The 17,954-nt window shown below is 51.4% G+C and overlaps 2 protein-coding genes across 2 annotated transcripts; one reads left to right on the plus strand and one right to left on the minus strand.

Moving 5' to 3' along the window:
- Positions 1-2,775: 2,775 nt before the first annotated feature.
- On the plus strand, positions 2,776-3,934 carry N7498_008182 (C6 transcription factor; the record flags this gene model as incomplete). The annotated part of the gene is made up of 3 exons (XM_058455244.1): positions 2,776-2,824; positions 3,001-3,040; positions 3,100-3,934. The coding sequence occupies 3 exons, from the start codon at positions 2,776-2,778 to the stop codon at positions 3,932-3,934; spliced, it is 924 nt and encodes a 307-aa protein (XP_058305232.1).
- Positions 3,935-4,745: 811 nt separating this feature from the next.
- On the minus strand, positions 4,746-17,822 carry N7498_008183 (uncharacterized protein; the record flags this gene model as incomplete). The annotated part of the gene is made up of 2 exons (XM_058455245.1): positions 4,746-17,479; positions 17,540-17,822. 2 exons carry the CDS (start codon positions 17,820-17,822, stop codon positions 4,746-4,748), a joined length of 13,017 nt encoding a protein of 4,338 aa, XP_058305233.1.
- Between the last annotated feature and the right edge of the window lie 132 nt (positions 17,823-17,954).

A 17,954-nucleotide genomic window follows, 5' to 3' on the forward strand; every position in this document is an offset into this window, starting at 1 on the left:
AATCAATGCAGACACTCGGATGAATTGAAGCAGGATAACGGCACGGCACAACCGAACCCACCATGTGCTTCCGCTCAAGTAAACGTCATTGGGCCTTGATTTTTGGAATCAGCTGGCGAGTGGATGACGACCGGTCGTGGGGCATTGAAAAAAAAGACGCATAAAGTTATCCGATTTTCCCGAGACAGAATGCCACTTCAGACTGACCATGATGAGTTAATGATGATGCATGAGTAGCAATTGCAGTGCTGGAAGTATGGCAGCCACCTTCGTACGAATCCGCTTAGAGCAGGAGATCAAGGTGGGGAAGCCCCACTTCCAACTTATAGATGATTTTTTTCCTAAACGACACTAGACCAAACCTTTTTTTGGCACCTGTGATGCCACAGTATTTCCTCCCCTGGTGCCTGTTCGTGGAATGAACTGAGCGGGGACCAGGCGGAGCCACGGGAAGGGAAAAAGCTTGGTAGTCTGTAGCCGCCTCCACCGCAACGACACTGCGACGCCGAAGTGATTGGGCATCCTCAATATTAGGCGAAGGTCCGGTACCAACGGGTAACACGGATCTAAAACTTGTTCTCATCCCGCATATAAGGTTCTACTATACAGTATCCTGGGACGTATCGCGCCTCTCAGAAGCCACCCATCCGTCCTGTAGATAACTGTCCGCCAGTTCTTTCCTAGATATTCGCGCCTCGGTTGCCACCGTCTCCCACGTCATCGTGGGTGCCTGAGCCGTCCTTCCGATCGCATGGTTATCGCGAGGCATTAGTACCGGCTAGGCCTGGCTAAACCTCCGGAGACTAGCTGGAACAAGTAATGACGTCTTGACCTTTTAAGATTTTTATGCGAGGGAGCGAAAGCTTGTTTACCTGCTTTCTTCCGACCCCACTACTTAATTCGACGGAAAGTGTGAATTGACCCCGCAAAGACACTACATGCACAGGTATTAGACCTACGATGGTATGAATTCTTGTTTTTTCTGCCTCACCTCACCACCACTCAAAAGATCTTTGGATATTTCGTTCTCACTGCGCCGCTTTTCCCGTCCAATTTCTTCTCCTTGACCAGCACCCTTAAGACTGGAGTGCCCCTTGACAGGTACTGAGCACCACACGAAACTGGCCAACTTTCAGTGGTAAGTCAAGAAGCAATTTCGGAAGAGTATTCTAGCAGATAGAACAAATTCTCACTTGTTAACCAGAACCAACAGAAGCCGGATTGATCCTGTCTCTTCGCTACGCATATCGCTCAATTATATCATGCCTGCTATAAGTCATCCACTGCTCGCCGCCAGGAATGGGATTGTCCGGCGAGACAATTGGGCTGGGCAAGAACCCGGGGTAGTTTTGGTCTTTTGTATTGTTTTCCTCGTCGGGTGTGGAATTCTGTGGGTTATAGTCCAGAAGGCGTTGAAGCACAAACGCGAAGAGCGAGCAAAATGGGAGGTGACGGAGATCAGAGATGAGAAATCGCATTAATTGAGCCCCGGTTCAAATGCCTGTACTTAGACGCGTTTCATACCGCCTCTTGCCATTTGAAATGCCAGTGCCAACCCATTGTATGTGTGTGACCTTTTGTGTTCAAGGATATTCCCCTCTCTGCTCTCGCTACGAGTGCCATTAGGCAGTAACCCGCTCTTACAAAACGCCCATGGGCACTAGTTCCATAGCAGAAGGAGATAGCGAAACCGCCTCCCAAGGTAACATGGCGGTCAGATGCCAATCGGGAGGAAGATCTCCTAATTCCTTATCATCGGGCACGCGTTGGGCGGAGGCTAAGATCATGACGATGACTAAATTACTCCCATTGCTTCAATCGCAAGTCCTGTACTTTGCCCGTGTCTAGATGCTTATGGGGTTGCTATGAACCTTAAGCAACCCTGATAGCATATGAATCGGCCAATCGGAGCTTCGGAACCGGAAATGGGTGCTCGGGGTATTCACCAATGTTGGAGTAAAGTTTTCTGCGGAGAACGGGACGTAATTGTGACGTTAACACCCGCCGTCTTGTGGCGGACTATTCTGTAACTTCGGGTCACTCTGTGATCAACCTCCCGCTGCGCAGTCTGAGCTCTGGAAGGATGAGCCGCTTATCGTCATGCCGTGGTCGCACGTGATCGTGGTGGGGTACGGTTCGCGGGAAACGTATCCGGGAAACAGGGGCCCTCGGGCAATCGGCACGCAACTTAAGTTGCGGTTAAAATCGCCTTTACGAATCAGGGTAATGAGTTAGGTGACGCAAACGTAAGACAAGCATTTGCCTCCTTTGGTACGAAGCTGTGCACGTACCCCACGATGAAGCCAAATCCATGCCGAGAACCGAATGGAAACCGGATTTCTTCATACCAGATATCGCCAGCGCGCTTGCTGGCTCGACTTTTACCTTGATATGCCTTCAAGTCTAGTTCATTGACTGGTTCTCAATTCTTTTCTTTTTAATCCATATAGTCTGACTGCCCCCGCATCATCGTAAAGGAAAGTCCATCACGTCAGGCTTAACAGAGTAAGTTCACCCAATCGACTCTACAGGGCAAGAGTATTCACGATTTGATTTAGCGGAAAACGATACCGAAACATCTGGTGTTGAATGCTAGTTGGCACTAATCAAAACATCAATCAAAGTGGTCATTGAGAAAGACCGGATCGGCTGTCCCGCTTTCGACCAAGCAGCATCACACGTTACTATAAAGTCCGATCGCAGACTTTTTATCCGGGATTTACAGTATCCTATTCTCGCGTTTTTCCCATCCCATCTTCTGGTGACCCAGCAGTTATGGTACCTCGTCAAGTGAAACCTACCACAGAGGTTTCCCACTCATCGGGTATGTGGCGTAAGAGGGTTCGCAAGGCTTGCGATCGATGCCGACTCAAAAAGTCAAAGGTACACACTCTGTGAATGTTAGACCCTTGTCCTTTAGATCTTGTTGACCTTTTACTTAGTGCGACGGCTCCAAACCTTGCTCGCGTTGTCAAATAGACAATTCTATCTGCCTCACAGGTGAGCGCAAAAGTGTCCCTGATAAAGTGCATCCGAAGGGGTGAGTTTCCACGCGGTCTTTTTTGTATATTCCATAATCGCAATGCTCACGACCGACAGGTACGTGGAAATTCTCGAGCGGCAACAAATCTGGCTTGTCCGAGGACTTCGTGAGCTGTATCGACGTTCTATCGAGAGCGGGATTTGGCCTGGCGATCCGTTGGAGCTCGAGGATAACGGGCACCCACTCACTCATGATTTGCTCGCACGATTAGGAGTCATAGATCACAACAAGGACCTTCGCTTTGAGGAAGATAGCCAGTCCCTGTGCAGCCGTGACCCTGATGACCCCAGCGACAGCCCTAGCCTTCTACAATCTCGCTCATCCTCCTCGCTGGGCTCTTCTGTTCACCAAAATAAGTCGACTGCCTCCCTAACCAGCGAACCTATGAGCGCCGGATGGGAAGACAATATCAAACCTCAGCCGGTTAATGATGGCTTGGGTTTCACGCCGCGCTCAGTTAAAGGCGCTGACAGCTCGCCTACGTCACTAGACGTACGTCAACAGACCAGCGAACCTATGAGCGCCGGATTAGAAAATAATATCAAACCTCAGCCGGGTAATGATGGCTTGGGTTTCACGCCGCTCCCAGTTAAGGGCGCTGCCAGCTCGCCTACGTCACTAGACGTACGTCCACACCGGGAGCAACAATGGGTCGGTGGCGACCTGGACGCACTATTTCATGAAAGTGACCTTCTCATTTCGGCCGACCAGACCTGTTTTACGCTCGATGATTTCATTACAGCGGCATCTAGCTCTGAAACTCCTATACCGCTCATAAACGCCCCGTCGGTCCCCCTACACGAACCAGTCATAGACCCGCAGTCCTCCCTGAATTTTGATTTAGCTAGTTTTGGAGCACCGCCTGGATTTTGGAAAACGTATGCATTTTGACTTGAGGCGCGTGCTTGCTTTTCACAGGCCGTGCTCTGTTATCTAGTAATAAAAGGGACTTTCCTCCGCTTACTCCACATCCCAGCAAAAACTCTGAAATTGTACGGCTGTGCTCATGTGCGAGAATAATGAAAATATTATCCTTTATTAGTAAGTAATTCCACTAGCACGACGATCATCTTGGATCAATACCGTGTACTAATATACTGCCAAGAATGTAGATCAGGGGCGGAGTAACTATAAGAGGTATCGTGTTGTACCAAACAGAGTTTGACAAGCAATTAAAGAGAGTAAAAATGTGAAACTGATTCCGAGCGCGTTTTTACTAATATGGTATAGCTTTGACGGGGAACCTAGGCGCCATTTTGCGTAGGCCTTATTGTAGCTCTTACATAAGACCGATGGTGTGGATGAATGCCATAATAAAATGGGGAATTGGGGTGGCAGCGTAAAGGAGGTTCGTGTGAAGTATATAGTATTATACTTGATGGCTTTGTTATAGAGTTAAAAGAATCGATAATTAAGAAAAGTATTACCTACAGCATATCTCAATAGGTATAAGCGTGGTTCTGGGTATGTGCCGAGAAACAAAGTGAGAGTGTTTAGGGGGTACACTGTTTTCGAATTCTACTGTAAGAACGAAATAAGTGGAACAATCTTCTAGAATTAACTCTAAGCTAAATCCTAAACGCATTAAAGACAGACAGTAAATGAATTCCGCCAGCGGTCTTTGGGTATAAAACCATAATTCTTCCCCCAACCGTAGTCTAGAGGTCAAACTCCGAAACAGAACGAATAAAATAAAAGAAATTTAGTTGTCAACCATCAGCTGCTCGCCTTCGTCCAGCAGTGTGGTGACACGTGAGAGATCGGATATCATCTTGCGGCCATGCCCAACCAGCAGCAGCTTCTCTGCGTTAGCTGGCAGACCCAGGTAGGTGGGAGGTTCGCGCTCAGGCAAGTTGTTGACCCAGTTGACAAAGTCGCGAATGTTGGTCGTGCTGGGCAGGGTAAGAACATCGTCCTTTTCGACGCCCGAGACGAGTTTGTATTCATCCTCAAACGCTGCGGGCGTGAGGAACTGGCCGACCAGGCTCTCCAGTTGCTGGAAGTCACCGGCGTCGTCGATCTTGCCGCCGTACATCTCGGTAATCAGGGTGCGGATCATCTCCCAAGGAAGCTTCTGAGGGGCGACGTTGGAGCGGCCTTGAGCAACCGTATCGACCCAGTAGTCGATGATGAAGGCCGAACACTCGTAGTCACTGTCATTGAATTCCCAGAAGCCCTTCCATCCAAGGCTGGGCGCGTACCGGAGTCGTTCCTGGACCACGGCGTGGAGGAAGCAAAGCAAAAGATAAACACGGGCCTTTTCGACAGGAGCCTTGCTTGCGCGGGTGTTCAGTGAAGACAGGGAGTCCTTCATGTTGGCGCGAACACCGGCAGGTTGCTCGAACATCAAAACGCGAGAAGCTCGGATTAGGTTAACGGGGATCTTGGGGCTCGATTCCATAGAAAGGAAGAGACGGAACTCTTTGTGAGGCTTGAGCGAATCCAATCTCTTTTCCAGGCTCTGAAGCCACGAGGGCGCCAAGTGGACGTTCTTGACTAGCACCCAGTTACCAGCGGCAGCGGCATTGCTGATAGCCTTGTCGGCACTCTCGAGACCTTCATTCGAACCCATGGCAATGTTTGCGCAGATCGCGTTTGTTCGTTCAACCAGTGCGTCAACCTTATAACTGGCATCGAAGCCGGGGCTGGAGCTGAGAGCAATCGGGGTGGTTGCGGTAACCTGATCAACCACATCCTTGAGATCGCTGCTGCCCTCAAACAGCTCGTGCCCAAACACAGCCTCAATGAAGCGCTCGGCAATAGGAACGAATCGGTCCATGCGACAAAGCTTGACAAGCAGCAAGGAGCGGAGCAATTGGTCGATGCTGGAGGTGTCCTCGCCCCAGACGATTGGAACGGCATTCTCTGCAAGCTCCTCGTCAAAGAATCGATCCCACTGATCCTGAGAAATGGAGGGGATGTACTCCTTGAAGAGCGACATGTTGAGCAACTTGTTTATTACTTGGTCTCGAGAATCAGTGGCGGTAGAAAGATCACTGTCCTCAACGGACTCGTCCAAGATACGGTCCAGAATGGCCCGGTCCATAGGGAAAGGAGTGGCTTGAGCAAGAAGGATGGCGAGTGTAATGCGATCCTTCTGAACAAGACCAAGTGAAGTCCGTTGGAAGGTAGTAATGAACAAGTCACGGATGATGATCTGAACGCGGGCGAAGTGATCCTTCTCCTGAGCAAGACGCTTGTTCTGGTACAGAACTGAGTTGAAAATATCAACGAAGTACTGCAGCGAGAACTGGTAGAAGTGATTGATGTGGTGGAGTTGCTCCAGAACCGCAAATACAGCACTGCATGCACGGGCAATGGTGCTGTACTGGTGGGTGACGTTCTCCACTTCGGACATGACGCCTTCGGTCTCTGACATCTTCTTCGAGATCTCCCCAGCTTCCTTTTTGAGGGTTTCGAGTGTTTCGATGACATTATCATCGTCGAGAATGTTACCGCGAGACTCGTTGAGTGCCTGCAACAGGCGCTTCTCCAGCTGCCGAAGGTGGACCTTGAACTCTCCTTGCATCTTGACGAGGTTGTTGCGGCGTTCGTCAACATCGGGTCGCTCGAATTTCAGCACATCATTCAAGGATTGTGTCTGCAAACTGCTCTGGGTGACCGTAAAGTTGACAAAAGTGGTTCTACTGCAAACGTCCGGTGGGAACGAAGCAGAAGGATCTCTTGTCGACAGGAACAGTTTGAAGGACGGCGAGAAATCGATCTCCTGCTTTCCAAGTTGAATGAGAACACGGCCACCAGTCTTCTGGTATTCCTTGTTGAGAACATGGTTGAGAATAGGGTCCAAGTGTTCGGCATCCTGGATCAGGATGGGGTTTCCAAATCGCAAGGCGCTTTCCAGCTGCTTGACAAATGAATCGTCGAGGAAGCTCGTGACAGTAAGCTTGCGGTCCTTGCTTTCCTTCTGCAAGAACTCTGTAACACGACCGGACGGGTCGACGATCAGAGGGTATCTGTTGAAACGCTTCAGGACGATGGCGTTTTCCGTGCAAAGATCATCGACAGGCAGAGAGTGCTCTTGCCAGGTGAGACGCTCGTCCGCGTTGGACAGGTACTCCGTGATTGGGTTGTGGGGCTTGAAGTTGATGCCGGATTGAGCCAGCTGATGAACCCAATCGTCAATCATGGCCTTGCGGAACTGTTGGTCGTAGAGACCAGCGTAGGCAAGGAAAGCAGCAGCGATGATAACGTCACCAACGAGGGTGCCGATCTGAGTCTCGAACGATTTGCTGCCATCTTCCCAACGCTCGCGCTCGGATGCCAGGCTGTCAAGCAGACGCACACTGCGGTCGACCTTGAACTGGACTCGGGACATTTCTGTCTTTATGGCTTGTGTTTCACTGATGAGAGCAGCGTATTCAGCCTTGTAGGTAGCAATACTGCTCTCCAAGCCCTGGATGGTATTCTCGATGGCCTGTGCCTCGGCCTTGGTTTGCAGAGCCTGTTCTTCTAGCTGGTCAACCTCCTCGCGCAAGGGTCCAACGCGATCCAAGATGGCAGAGTAGTTGACTTGAGCCTCAACCCACTGGACCAAGGGACCACATGCCTTACTGGCACGGTTCACTCGCTCGTAGGTAAAGTCTTCCTTGGACAGGAACTCGTTCTGCATCTTGGTGCGGTGGTTGCGTGTCATCTGGCGCTCGTTGTCGTAGTTCACAATGCTGGCAATAAAGTCATCTCGGCGAACAAGGCCTTGGATAGTCCTCCAGCTATCGACCTTGTGGCCGAGAAGCGTACACACGGCTTCCAGGGCAAGTCGGACACTAGCCGGCGGGTTGCCCATTGACCGGACTTCCGTAAGATGCTGACGCTTGATGTTGCTGACACTCTTTTGTGCCTCCGCCACAGCAGGCTCCGCCCGTGCCAAATCGTTCAAAACGATTTCCCTCCGCTCCGCAACCTCCTTCTCCTGTTTCTCCAAAGCTGCTTGCACCTCCAACGAAACATGTTTCCGCTGCTCTGCCTCCTGTTGATCAGCAACCATGCGTTGCAATTTCTCGTTGGCCTCCGTGTCCTTCTTCTCGAGCTGGGTCTTCTTCTGGGCTAGACTGCCACGTAGATCGCTGACCTTGTCGACTGTATCGCGCAGTTTCTCGAGGCCGACGTTCAAATGGCGCTGTTGCTCCTCAAGATCCTCACGCTTCTCATTAAATAGCTTGACGTACTGCGCCACAAAGTCGAGATAGTGGCGAGGCGTGAGGAAAGTGGTCCGACCCTGCTGTTTCTGCAAACGCTGGTTGAAGCGATGCAGCGAGTGGTGGATGTACACCATGGAATTGATCACAGTGTCTCTGTGCGAAGCGGGAAGAGAAAGCTCACGGTAAGCCACCGGAATGCTGTCGGGAGAAACAAAGTTGGGCTTATCGAGATCGACGGACTGAGTGAGTTCAGAGCCAACCTGGAACAGTGCTTGATCAGACCAATCTCCCATCCAGTTAAGCACGCAACGGTTGAACAGGGCAGGACTGGTCGCGGCCTTGGAAGACAGTCCTTCCTCTGGCGGGTTCATGGTAAACACAACGTGCAAGTTCTTGACAATTTGCTGGGTGAACCACTTGTAGAGCTCCTCCTGAGAGTCAAGAAGGAGGCCCTGGCGCTGGGCACCCTCCTTACAGGCCGTCATCAAAGAGGAGAACTCATCACCCTCAAAGAGACCGGGGACCTCAGCGTTGGCGAGCAGGGTGTTCATGCGCTCCAAGAAACCGGAGTCAAGGACATTGGATTCATCCATGACGAAGCAGATCTTCTCGCCCTTGCAGCCCGCACGGCGCAGAACGCTTCGGAGATCGTCATCGAAATCCTCCGACGAGTACTTGCCATGCACCTTGATCTGGAAGACTTTCAGACCATTCATCCAAGCAACGAAGCGTGACAGAGTTGTCTTTCCACTACCGCTGACACCGATAAGGATAAGATGACCCTGGGGCTGGCGGAAGACTCGGTCAATGCGCAGAGCATGCTCCAGAACGTCATTGAACAGAACCAGAGGCACATCAACTTCCTCCTCGCAGAATGTCCTGAGGCGGGCCTTGACGAAGTCACGAAGGCGTTCCTGTTCTACGGGCACGTAGTTCTTGGACAACCAGTTCGAGAACAGAATGGGGCCCTTCAATGCCTCCTGTTCGTCGATGGTGGGGAAATTCTCCAAAGCAATACGGCGAACAGCATCAGCAGTCCAAGCGCGCTCATCTTCATCAACCAGCCGATCCTGGAAGAGACGCAAAGCTTCGTGGGCCCAGATGCGCACAAGGCCTTCAACCGACAGGCTTTCGAGTGGCTTGATGGCCTCGTAGACACCGCGGACCCAGCGAGTAAGCTCACGCGGAGAGTAAACGTAGTGAGGCTGAATCTTTGGCGTGAATCTGGTTTGAGATTCAAGGTAGAACTGGACCATGGCCTTGGTGAGAGCCTCAGAGTATCCGCGTAGCAAGGGCAGGATCTTGAGGACTGCTGAGTTAAATGTACCGTAGATTTGGTTGAGGGATATCTCGCCAGGGTAGTCAACCATGATGAGGGGCGCGTGACGAAGGAAACGCTCTCCCATGGCGGTACGGCCAGCATCAGTGGGCGGGTTACAGGCACCGACAAACTGAATGCGATCAAGAGTGACCCAGGTCTTGTCGGATGTGCGCCAGAAACCATTCTGCTCGACAAGCTGGCGCAGGAAGGAGATAGCGCGCTGAGTGCCATAACGATCCGGAGCGGGCAAGTTGATTTCGTCGCAGAAAAGGACCAGCCAGCGACCAATTTGGTTGGGAGACATAACAACACCGTTGAGAGTCTTCTTGTATTCGCAATACTGCTCGAAAGTCTTGATCAAAAGATCGGGTGTAGTAGCGCTGGAGAAGTTGAGGCCGACAACCTCCATGTTGGGCAATTTTCTCAGCGCGGCGAACAGTGTCATGGTCTTACCCGAACCAGGAGGACCGCAAAGCAGCAAAGGTTTGTGTTCAGCGAGCCATGAGTACAACACATCTTCATGACGAATGGTATCCACAGTCGGGATGATAACGTCGGTTTGGGTGATCGAGTGGGTGTTGATGTCGATCGATGGCACCTGCGATTGCCAACTAGTCCACTCAGACTTCGGGAGAGTAACATCAAAGTCGATGAGAGATGAATCGCCATCCGGCGGTAGGTCAATGGTGGACATCCCAGAGACGTATTGCCCAAAGGCCTTCCGGTCGGCAAGAGGACAATCGCCAGTGAAAGACCAGACCATGGTGAGCAGAAGCTTCTTGGAGACGTACGACTCGATTTGCTCGGGGTCCAGAGGGAAGTCGACATGCTGGATATTGTATTCCAGGACATTGCGACAGGCCTTGTTCAACAAACTAAACATGGTGTTGAGGGCGCGGATTTCGGTGAAGTCCATGATGTGGTTGTATTTCTTGGCTTCTTCAAGAGCCTTCAGGACAAGATCGTCACTTTCCAAGTGCTGCTTGAGAATCACTGAAAGCTGGTCCTGTGCAATCTGAGTTCTGACTGCAGCGGATCCAGCAGGGGCGCTGTCATCGTCCAGGTCCTCGAATGTCTTGGTCTTCAGAGCCTCGACGTAGTTGTTGATCATCATGGTAGGAGTCACAGTTTCCTCATTGAACCATACCATACCGCAACGACTGACAGTGGCGAGAGTTGCGTACTTTAAGGTCTCGACTTCGAACATGATACGAACATTCGGAGGCAAATTGAGACGTTCACCGTTGGGCAGAGTGAGGAGTTTGTTGTCATCCAGAACACTGTTCAAGTTCTCAACCCACTCCGGATCCACGTCACCATCGAAAACAATCCAATGGCGCTTGCTATCTTCTCCTCTAAGGTTGTCGACAATCTTTCTCAGAATACCAGTGAAGAGACCATCTGTCCACTCGCGGGTAGTGCTGTCCAAGTTACCATAGAGAGCTTCCTTGGACATGACCTTGGAGTCGATGATGTGGGAGACGCCCTCAACGCCTTCAATTCGTTGCATAGCTTGGAGAAGAATCTTCCAAGTAGCTGACTTACCAGCTCCTGACTTTCCAACCATCATCACACCATGATGGATACTCTGAATCTGGTACAACTGAAGAGCCTTGGCAATCCACATTTCGCTGTCCACGAGATATTGTTCCTTGGCAATGTCCCGAATGGCCTGGGTGAGCTTCTCGTAGTTGGCAGGCACGTAGTCGACACCCGGGAAGTCTTGCGTCTGGATCTCCAGCATGCGATCAACATCCTCTTGCACAAGCTTGGGAGCAATAGTCTCCCGCAGACTCTGAACAATGATTTGAGGTTCGACCACTTCATCGGGGCCTAACTCGCCGTCGGCATTGGCGATACGAGCACGCTTAAGGCCACCTGAGCTGACAAGCACACTCTTCAAGGCGCGAAGACCAAAGTCGTAATGCGCCTGCTTAGACAGTTGAGAGGCACAGTGGTCGAAGAACGGCACGGTTTGCTTGGACAAGGGCTTGGCTTGCTTGAAACCCTGGGAGAAAAGCATGACTTCCGCAATAAGCTCCTTGTCGGGTTTGGACATGGCAACGCTGCGGAACAGCTTCTTCAAGTTGTCCGGCAAGTTGGAACGACCGGCGTATCCAGGGTTCATGGTAATGAAGATACCTGTATTGCCGTTGACAGACAGTCGGCGGCCAACCAACTCGATCTGAGATTTGTTGTCTTCTTCTCCCTTGCGCAGACCAATCTGGATGTTTTGAATCTGCTGAGAAACAGCAGACAAAATTCTCTCCTCCAGACGGTTAAACTCATCGAAGCAGCCCCAAGCGCCGACTTGACAGATACCGAGGAAGATACGGCCCATGGCTTGGAAATCGAAAGTGTCGTCACAGCAGAAGACAAGAGTGAAGCGACCAAGCTGGAGACCCAGAGCTTTGACAGATTCGGTTTTACCTGTACCGGCCGGACCGTAGGGAGACCCACCAAGTCTCTGGCATAGAGCTTGGGTGAGAGTGAGGAAACAGCGGTCAGTAAGAGGAGTGCGGACGAGACGTTCGGGAACACCGAGGTACTCGAATCCGTAGTTGAGCTTCGCGTTGGCCATATGGACGTAGAGACGCTGGAGGAAGTCACCTTCTGGCTGGTAGACAAAACGCATCTGCATGAGCCATAGATAGTGTGTGGGAGTTGTGGCATTGAGCTGAATGAGCTTGGAGATGGTGTCACGCTGGTGAACAAATTCTGTAATCATGTGTTCACACTTCTTGCGAGTGATGGCATCAAGCTCACCAAGTACAGTGGCAGCGAGCAACTCAAGGATTCTGACTTCTGCGTCATACAATGCCTGGAGATTTGCGCCACCATCTTCCAGAGACTTCTGCACTGAATTGGTCCACACCACTTGACTGGCAAGGACAACGATCTGGGCGGGGTAGTTGGCAAGGAAGTCACTGAAAGCAGTCCGATCCACTTCCGGTGTGTTGTACAAGGTGTCGAACTGCTCGACGGCCTCCCCGAGAAGCTCAGCCAAAGCAAGTTTCATGTTGGTCTCCAGTGCAGTAAGCCAGTCATTGATACGAGGGGTCTTGATGAGGTTGACCTCCTTCTTCAAACGGACTTCTTCTCCCTCCTTGGAGGTAAACCCGACAATGTTGTTGTCGTCATCCATCAGGAGACCATTGAGACCAGCGAACATCTTTTTGAAATGCTTCGCAACACGGAAGATGTCATTGCTATTACCAATGATCTCTAGCAGGTCTTCGTCTCCGACAAAGTAGAAGCGAGGGAACGACACACGCTCACGCTCCAGATATTCACCAAGTGCCTTCTGGATCTTGTTCAGCAGCTCGGCTAATCGTTCCAAAGATTTCTGGACTCCGTTGATGGCAAGGATATCGAGAACGAACGGAGACTTATAAACCTTCTTCATGACAGCGAAGAACTCCGAGTTGATATTTTGGAATCGGCTCGACTCAAGCGGAAGGAGATGCTTGATATCAGCATTGCCTGTAAAGACACCTTCCAAGTAGACCCACTGTCTCTGGACATCAATCCAAACATCGAAAAGAACGTGAACACGGTTTAATTTGTCTTCCCAGGAGGCGGCTTCTTCCTCGAACTCCTTGTAGTAAGGCGAATGCCTCATGGCCTGGAGCGAGTTCAGGTTCTCGCTACACTTGGCAAAGAGATCATCGAAGCCACGGATAAGACGGCATTTGTTTTGGTAGTTGACTAGGTCCAGAGAGTAGTTCTGCCAAGTCTCACGAACAGACTTGAGGAACTCCTCCAGGGCCATCTCACCCTGGGCCTGTGCGATGATGTCGCGAATAATAGTCTCGCTGGTTGCCAGCTGCAAATCCCAGACATCACCCAGGGTCAGCGATACCAGCGAGAACCGCTTTCCAGGCTTTAAAGACTTGTAAATTTTTTGCCAGTGTCGTTCCTTCACAGCCTCAGACTTCATATCGGAGAGAAGGGAGTTAACCTTCAGCAGCTGTCGGAGGACATTCTGGATATGCTCGAATGCAGCATACTGTCTCATTCGGCTAGGCATTTCCTTGGTCATCTTGATAAGACCATCAAGTGCCTGGCGCAGCTTGCGGGGCTGGACGCTTGTCCACAAGCCATCGCGGAGGTCGTTAAGGCTCTTCCAGATGGTGGAAAGAGCAGCCCAGACAGACATGAAGTCCTGAACTTCCTCGAGAATAGCCGGAAGAGATGACTCGGAGCTCGCAGGGAGGTCAAGGGCCTCCTTGGCCTTGGAGACCATCTCAAATTCGGATTGGAGGGATTCGAGACGCGACTGGAAGGAGCTCAAGGTGTGAGAAGCCTCATCGGGGGGAATAGTGCCAGAGACCGGCTTTTCGTCATTCCACTGAGCAATGACCTCGCCGATCTTGTCATTGATGACACGGTCTTCGGCACTAATCTTTGCACGAAGACCCTCGGTCTGATCCTGAACGATCTTGCTCTTACGGGTTAGCAGCTCATTCAAAGCTGCCCACTCTCCATCGACATTTTCAACGTGAAGCCAGTCACCTGGGAATTGGTAGCGCTGGCGAGCGAGGGTAGTTTGACCCTGGCGGAAGAGGTCAACCTCGGGCTCCCAAACGCGAGTCTTCCGCTTGCACTGCTGCACGATGGTGATGAACGACACGGCATGTGCCGTAGAGGATGCCTCTAAGGTCTGACCCTCCAAGTCACGGCGGGCAGAGGCAATTTCTGAGTGTACCTCCCTCATACGACCACCGAGCTTTGCACCGAACTTTTGGAGGATCTCATGCTGCCACTGGTCATACTTGGCGTTTACCTTTGTCTGAACCTGCTCGTAGTCGATCCTGATGTTACCGAAAGATCGTCCGACTTCCGAGGTGTCGAAGGTGGCGCGGCTCTTTCGAATCTCCTGGAGCAGTTGAAGCCACTGAGAGAGGTCGTCTCCCAGGATCTCGTATACCTGCTCGGATTGCAAGTCCCAGAGCGATTGGAATTGCAGCCACTTGTTGACGTATTCAGATACATCGTTGAGTCTGGATTCAATCACGCCGTAGACTTGGTTAAGCTCCTCGGTGCAACCTTGTGGGAGTTCTGAGAAACATGCTTCAGACTGACGAACAATCTGCACGTTGATGGAAATTTGGTACCGAGAGGCCTTGATCTTTTCGAGATTGCAGATGACTCCCAGCCAGGTATCAAAGTGCGAGAACCAGCTTGCACGAGCAAATTGAAGTGGAGGGTCAAGGTGGAGGACTTGGTTCTTCATGGAGATCTCGTGGAAGAGTTCAGGGAATGAAATGTTGTAACCAGGGGTCTCAACTTCACCAGTTTTGGTGTGGAAAGATGTTGTCTGCTCATTTCGAGACTCCTGGAAGGTGCTGATCCACTCACGAACAGCACGGTGAAGTCGTTCACGAAGAATTGCCTCGATCTTCCCGTTGAGCTCCGAAACCCAATGCTCTAAGTTGACGTAGTTCTCAAGATTGAGCTTATCCACAGCAGCCTGGATGGTATCCAAGCGTTGCTTGAATGCAGCGGAGTCGTAAGCGCAAGTCTTGAGTTCATGAGTGGATTTCAGAATGTTCTCATTGATAGAAGAAAGAGTGGTGGTCTTGGCCTGGAGAACAGAGGCTGAGCCAGCGAATTCGCGAACAAATTGAACATGCTTGCTCTCAGTACGGTTTGGCATAGTACTGTCGATGGCGCCATTCGGAAGTGACTGTTTGACATGCAGCTCATAGGAATGAACGAAAGACTCCCATCGGAGAGGAATTCCCTTGCCAATCATGGCTTGTGAGTCATTGATGTAGCCATTGAGAAGGATAGCGACATCAGACATGGAGGCAATAGTACGGTTGGTCTGAAGCAGAGTCCGCACGCTCTCCATCAAACTAATGGCGTAGGGATAAACACGCTTCGCCTCCTTGGAGATGTTGCTGACAGCATGAGGAACCTGGAAGTTCAGCCAAATGAGGTTGCGAACTTCTTTGAAAAGAGCAATGATCTGAGCATCGAAGTTGACTGTAAGCTCCAGGATGTTTCCAGCAGCGCGGTTGCGCACAATATTGAAGAGTCGTCCAGAAATAGTGATATGTCTCCTTTGGACATCGTAGAGCCATGACTCGAAGACAGGCCGAGTGTCAAGCTTCTTACGGAACATGTTACTCTCGGATTGAAGCTTCTGCCCCTCGGTGTGCAAGTGCCAGTCCTCTCCCAGAACATTCTCCACCTTGCGCATGTAGTTATCAAGTTGGCGCTCAATCTGACGAGCCCATATAATTGCGCCGGAAACGGGTGGAAGATCGCGAAGCTGGGCCATGGCATGAGCCTCTGAATGGCCATACTGCTGCTTGAAGCGCTCGTGGAGACCAGAGATATCGCGCTTGACATTGTCGATGAGTTGTGTCTGGTACTCTCCAATAGCGCCACGGATCTTGGGACGGACCAAAAGAGCATTGAACTTGGAGAAGACCCGGAACATCTCGTTGGCGTTCTTGGCTGTCGCAAGGCGATCGCGAAGACGAGCAATGATGGAGTTCTCAACGCGCGAGGTGCGCTCACTGTAGCCAATCTCGGCTTGTTCCCAGGCACGAGATCCTGCAGGGGAGACATCCAACACGTCCACGTTCTTCAGGGCAGAGTAGGCGTGGGTCACTTCCTCGACAGCGTCGACATCACCAATCTCTTCGACAATAACAGTTTGGTCAGTGTCAACGCCACCGCCGTTCTCTGCGGAAGTCTTGCTCGATCCGAGGACATTAACGATGGTCCTTTGAAGCTGCTCGTGGTTGACACGGAAGGTATCGATGTACTTCAGCCGTTCACGGGTGAGTTCATGTCTGCCATTTATCTTAATCGGAATGAATTTCTCATTCCGACGCCTGGTTGAATCTCGAGCAACGTTGGTGAATTCCTTCAGGTTCTCATCCCAGGCACGCCAAATAGCTTGAGTGGCCTTCATCAACGACCGGAACTCACGGTAATCCAGGTGCAGGATTGCACGGCCGTTGATAAGCTCGTGAATTTTCCGATCAAGATCACCAGAAATGGCCTCGACAAGCGAAAGCGCACGCTTGATGGGGTACGGGCAGATCTTCAGCTTCTTATTCAGATGGCTAAATATCAAGCCTAATGATTCCTGCACCTTGTTCAGAGAGGTAGCAGAAAGGAGCTCGTCAAGAGGGAAGTCACGCATAAGCTGGTTATACTTCTGAACCAGCTCGGAGGCATCTCTCAGTCCAGTATCCGCCTGGAAACTGAGGGTTGGTTGATACCGCTTTGCATGGCGGAGAATATCCATCGTCAACTTGACTCCATCACTTGCCAATTGAGCCTCGATGCTCTCCAAAGCAGACTCCATAGACAGCCAAAAGTTGATCTCTGGAGATGCCGACTCGCTATCCGGATCCCGAGACATTTTGGTGATCGTCTGGATGGACCGAATCCAACCATTCACGGTGTTCTGGATGCTGTTTGTGAATGCGCTGTTATCCAGAATCGCCGCGGGAATCAGTTCAACAGACGCCCGAACACCCTTAGCCTCAGCCTCCTTCAACGCGCCCTGGACCACATCGTGCATAGGAAGGTTCAAAGCCGGGATCTCCACATTTTGCTGCAGGTGCATGAGACCCAACTCCAGCTCAGCAAACTTCTTCTTCGTTCCAGGAATACCAGTCTTTGTCTCGGTGTCCGCTCTGGGCTTCGCGCCAGCAATAGTCTCCTGGTTGCGGGCGTAGGCTTCGAAATAAGGACTCAGGCCGTGGTGGAGCAGCAGATGTAAAACCTGGTAGGGGGACGTGGCATTTCCTTGCTGAGTCTGGGAATTGTTGAGGGAGGCGACACCGGGGAGATTCATGACCTGGATCTGCGAGGCGATTGGAAGAGCCGGGTCGATGGGAGCAGGGCGTTTGATGAAAGCCACCGAAGAGACGGTGGTCGAAGACGACGAAATCTCGGAGGAAAGGGTATAAACATACTGCGCTGAGTCTTTCATATTTCATTAGCATAAATGTCCGCGGTACTCCACAAGATAGCGGATCAACTCACCTGGGCCCTCGGTGTCGCCATTCATTTCCTCCGCACCCGCGATATCTTTCTGCACATAGAGGGCGACTTGCGACTCGGAGGCGAATCGCGTACATCTTTGCATTGTTTCATTGTACCTGGCCTCCGAGAGCAAGCTCCCAGCTGTCTCCAACTCGGATCTCAGAGCGCCCAGTGTCACCTGGAGCACCTCTGTCAGGTACTGGATCACAGCACCGGAATCCACCAAAGCTGCCGTATCTGGCGTCGACACGCCATTTGGCACCCCTGTGGAGGCGACCTCCATTTTGTTTCCCCGGTTTATTGCGACAAGCACGGGGAGATCATCGATGGAAGAATGTGAAGCGCGATCGGAGCGGGAGAGATAAAATGTTGACACGGTTCACGTCGTGCAAACGCGGGGTGGAAGGGCGGAGAC

Source organism: Penicillium cinerascens (assembly GCF_028974065.1).
Source record: "Penicillium cinerascens strain IBT 15544 chromosome Unknown scaffold_4_segment0_segment0, whole genome shotgun sequence".
In the NCBI taxonomy this organism is placed as follows: Eukaryota; Fungi; Ascomycota; class Eurotiomycetes; order Eurotiales; family Aspergillaceae; genus Penicillium; species Penicillium cinerascens.